This window comes from Galeopterus variegatus, unplaced genomic scaffold (genome assembly GCF_000696425.1).
Source record: "Galeopterus variegatus unplaced genomic scaffold, G_variegatus-3.0.2 Scaffold9896, whole genome shotgun sequence".
Lineage (NCBI taxonomy): Eukaryota > Metazoa > Chordata > Mammalia > Dermoptera > Cynocephalidae > Galeopterus > Galeopterus variegatus.
The window spans coordinates 57,509-62,304 of NW_007736007.1; the positions used below are offsets into that span (position 1 = coordinate 57,509).

General features: G+C 39.4%; 1 protein-coding gene across 1 annotated transcript in view; it reads left to right on the plus strand.

The window, feature by feature from the left end:
- LOC103609648 (A disintegrin and metalloproteinase with thrombospondin motifs 12) overlaps nt 1-4,796 on the plus strand; it is a gene marked incomplete at both ends in the record, with an annotated part of 79,125 nt that overhangs the window by 47,422 nt on the left and 26,907 nt on the right. Inside the window, 2 exons of the mRNA XM_008593949.1 lie at nt 373-465; nt 1,912-2,057. Coding sequence (XP_008592171.1) covers nt 373-465; nt 1,912-2,057 — 239 coding nt within the window. The remainder of the gene's footprint in view (nt 1-372; nt 466-1,911; nt 2,058-4,796) is intronic.

The following is a 4,796-nucleotide window of genomic DNA, read 5'->3' on the forward strand; positions in this document are numbered from 1 at the left end:
TTTTATCTCTCATTTCCATGTTGCCTAGTGTGACCTACAGATAGATCCCTGTTTATAAATGGTGACAACGTCCAAATTAAGTTTGAACTGAGACCTCTAAGATTACTTTCCATCATTCTTATTCGCTAATGACAATGGCATTTATTGTGAGTGTGTGGGTGAGTACACACCAGAGGTCTTCAAAAAGTTCATGGAAAGATTCATATTATCTTTTAATTCAATTTTTCCGCAAACTTTTTGAAGTACCCTCATATATTTTACCATACCTGTAGAAGTGCTTTTGTGCAAGGTTTGAAAATACAGAAAAATGCAATCTCACATTCATTTTTGTTTGAAAATACAGGAAAATGCAATCTCACATTCATTTTCCAGAATGTTTGCCAGACCCTGTGGTGCTCAGTGAAAGGCTTTTGTCGCTCTAAGCTGGACGCTGCTGCAGATGGGACACAATGTGGTGAGAAGAAGGTGATGTGTCAGGCTGAGGAAGGACAGTGGGAGGTGGAGGGCTTACAGTTCTTGGGAAGAACTGGGGAGAAGGCCTGGCAGGGTAGCTCTCTTTGGGTGAGGAGCAGTGAATGGAGGCCACACAGTCAGACCAGCCAGATGGAAGGATTCAGCCTCCAGTACGCCTTGTGAGACTCCCCTGGGAACAAGCAGTTAGGGAGAGAGGGCTGAAGCCCAGTTGCACACTTCACTTGCAAAACATCTGTCCCATCTTTCCCTGATGAAGCTCCTTCTGTGGGGTTTGTGCCAAAAACATCTGCTGAGCCTATTATCATTTTGACTTTTTTCCCTCTATATTGAAGATTGGAAAGGACAAGCCAGTGGACTCTTCTTTCCAAAATATGGGATCTAGGCCACTTTTTATCTTCCTTCTCATCATCTGCCATGACTGCATTTCTTGAAGTTCTGCCCACTTTACTAAACAGAAAAGTCAGATACCCAAGAACTTGGAGATGTGAGAAATTCTCCAGACTGCCTGAGAAAAGGGTTATATGTGCCACTCAACTAAACCAGTTGGGTTTGTTGTGGGCCTAGGGCTTAGCCATTTAGTGGGTATCTTTATGCAGCTTGAGCATGGCATGACCCTGGTCAAAATACACAGTGACGAGAAAAAAATGAGGATAAAAAGGGACCAACGGATAAAATATACCCAAATCCTTCAGTAAACAATCAAGCTGCATTTCCTTTTATTTTCATTTTTGTATGTTTATCCTCCTACACTGACAGTTGTGGAAGTATCACTTGAAGAGGGAGAGAGTCAATTTTTTTCTGAGTCACTTGAAAGACCAGAACTGCAAAAAAATGCATAGCATTACAGGAAAGCAGAATTTTTTCTTGATATAAGAAGGAACTTCATAACAACTAGTGTTTTGGGATGGTGAAGTGGACTTTTTGCTTGAGGGTGAGTTCTCTGTTGCAGGCATTAAATACTTCTTTATAGCCACCGAGGCTATAAAGAAGTGCTGCTCACTGTGCCAGTCTATGAACAGTTATGGTCTGCAACAAGATAAGGAGCTTGTACCAGAAAGTAAGCAAACTATGTTACCAAACAACTGTTATTAAGCATCCTGAGCTGACATGCTTTTCATGGCAAGACTTTCTCAATGAAGGAAGTGGTATGTGGATTTACATTCTGGTATGCTATTTGCTGACCACAATTTGAGTAACACTCCTGCATTGGCTGTAACTAGGCACCATGAAGTTCCCTTCCATTTCTGAAACTCTCTGATTCTAAAACCCAAGACTTTTGGGGGAAACTTTTTATAAACCCGTCTTGTTTGACATCTGATGCATGACTCTAGGAGGTCTGCTGGCTCAGAGAGAATTGGGTTTAGGCTTCTAGGGTTCTTGGCTCAGGTTGCTATGGGAACCTTCTGACTTATGCATCTCCCGCCTCTTCCTTTCCAGTGGTGCATGGCTGGCAAGTGCATCACAGTGGGCAAGAAACCAGAGAGCATCCCTGGAGGCTGGGGCCGCTGGTCACCCTGGTCCCATTGTTCCAGGACCTGTGGGGCCGGAGCCCAGAGTGCAGAGAGGCTCTGCAACAACCCTGAGTAAGTCCAGTCAAATATATTCCCCCTCCTTCCTTTATTAAGCTCTGGAGACCAGGTGTGGATAGCATGACCTCAGTGACCCCAAACCTCCCAAGGGAAGTTAAATGGGTTCCCAAAGACAAAAAGGAACCAGGAGATTCACAGAGGGTGAAAAACAAAGTTGTTCTGTTTTGTTTTATTTTGTTTTGGCATAGCACTGAATTCTTACTGAAACTTGGATAAATCAGCCAATTTCAACACTTGGGAAAATAAGCAAATTTCTTTTAAATATGCGATCTATGTGAGAGCCTCTAGGAGATTATGCAATTAAATCCTTCTAGATAAATCCACTCTATCAGTAAGACATTAGTTATACACAATTTTGCTGATAAGATTATAGCTTGCTTTCAATCATAACGAATGTACAGTCTTACAAAAATATTTTTCTTCCCCTAGGTAACTAGTAAAAGCTAGGTTCATTTTTTTGAAAACAATTATTTTTAATATTTTAGATAAGGGTTTGTGTAAACCCTAGAATTCTATAGTAGCCTGTTAAAGATTCTGTAGAAGTTATTTCTTAGTGGCTTTTAATTTTTTAATCAAATTGCTTACATTTAATATGTTATTTTGTATGATGATATTACATATGAATTATGATTAAATTTTCTTTTTTCTAAATATGCATTAAATTCTTAATTTTATTATTTCCTGATACACTGGTTACCAAGTAATTTTTAAAAAGTGTTTATGTGATTCCTTCTTTAAGTGGAAAATATATGTTCATCTGCTTCGAAGAGTAAGTGTCACATTTTTAAAAGGCAAGCAATAAAAGTGATTGATTGACAGAGGTCTATGTGCAATATGTGATGCTCAACTCAGGATAATTAATATGTTCAACACTACACAATGTAATAATTTTTTGTGGCTGTTTACCAATTTCTTGCTAATCCTTCTTCCTCCTCCCTATTTCCTACCTCTGGTGGCCTCAGTTCCTTTCCCTCCTTTTGAAAGTTCAATGAGTTATTGAGATTGTTGTATTTCTTTCTTTCTTTCTTTATTTGTTTATTTTTTAACTCCAACTTATGAGTGAGGACATGTGGTATTTCTATTTCTGTGCTGGGCTTATTTCACTTAACATAATTTTCTCTAAGTTCATCCATGTTTCTGCAAATGGCAGAATGTCATTCTGTTCTACAGCAGAGTAGTATTCCATTGTGCATATATACCACATTTTCCTTATCCTGCCATCCATTGATGGACATTTGCGTTGGCTCCAACTCTTGGCTATTGTAAATAGAGCTGCAATAAACATGGGAGTGCAGGTATCCCTTTGACATGATGATTTCCATTCCTCTGGGTATATACCCAGCAGTGGGATTGCTGGATTGTGTGGCAGTTCTATCTGTAGCTGTCTGAGGAAACTTCATACTGTTTTCCATAATGGCTGTACTAATTTAAAGTCCCATCAACAGTATAGGAAGGTTCACCTTTCTCTGCATCCTTGCCAGCATTTGCTATTCTCTGTTGTTTTGAAAACAAGAAAGCAAGCTCACTTACAATAGTCACCAAAAAAAATAAAATACCTATGAATCAATTTAATGAAGGAGATAAAAGACTTCTACAAAGAGAGCTACAAAACCCTGCTGAAAGAAATCAAAGAGGACACAAAATGATGGAAAAACGGGCCGGCCCAGTGGCGCACTGCTACAGTGCACCGCTTGGGAGTGCGGTGGCGCTCCTGCCGAGGGTTCGGATCCCACATGCAGACCGGTTCCCGCTCACTGGCTGAGCGAGGTGTGGGAGCAACACCGAGGGTTGCGATCCCGTTGCCAGTCCCAGTCCGGTACGGGCGCAACACTGAGGGTTGCGATCCGCTGCCGGACACAAAAAAAGACCAAAAAGGAAAAAAAAAAAAAAATGATGGAAAAACATTCCATGCTCCTGGATTGGAAGAATCAACATTCTGAAAATGTCCATACTACCCAAAACAATCTATAGATTGCAGTCTACAGAATGCAATCCCCATCAAAAATATCATGGGGATTCTTCACAGAAATAGAAAAAACAATCCAAACATTCATATGGAACAACAAAAGACCTCAAATAGCCAAAGAAATCCCAGGCAAAAAAAATAAATACAGCTGGAGGCATAATACTTCCTGTTTTCAAATTATACTACAAAGCTACAATAACCAAAACAGCATGGCACTGGCATAAAAACAGACACTTGGACCAATGGAACAGAATAGAAAACCTAGAAATCAACCAACTTACAGCCAACTTATTTTTGACAAAGACAACAAGAATATACATTGGGGAAAAGACTGCCACTTCAATAAAAGGTACTGGGAAAACTGGACATCAATATGTAGAAGAATGAAACTAGACCAGTACCTCTTGCCGTATACCAAAATCAACTCAAAATGGAATAAAGACTGAAATATATGACCTGAAAGTATAAAACTCTTAAAATAAAACATAGGGGAAACACTTCAGGAAGCAGAACTTGGCAAAGACTTTATAAATAAGACTTCAAAAGCACAGGCAACAAAAGAAAAAATAAGCAAATGGGGTCATATCAAACTAAAAAGCTTCTGCACAGCAAAAGAAAGAATTAACAGAGCAAAAAAGACAACCTACAGAGTGGGAGAAAATATTTGCAATTATGCTTCTGTATTAGTCCATTTGTGTTGCTATAACAGAAATACCTGAGACTGAGTAATTTATAAAGAACAGAGGTTTATTTGGCTTACAATTCTG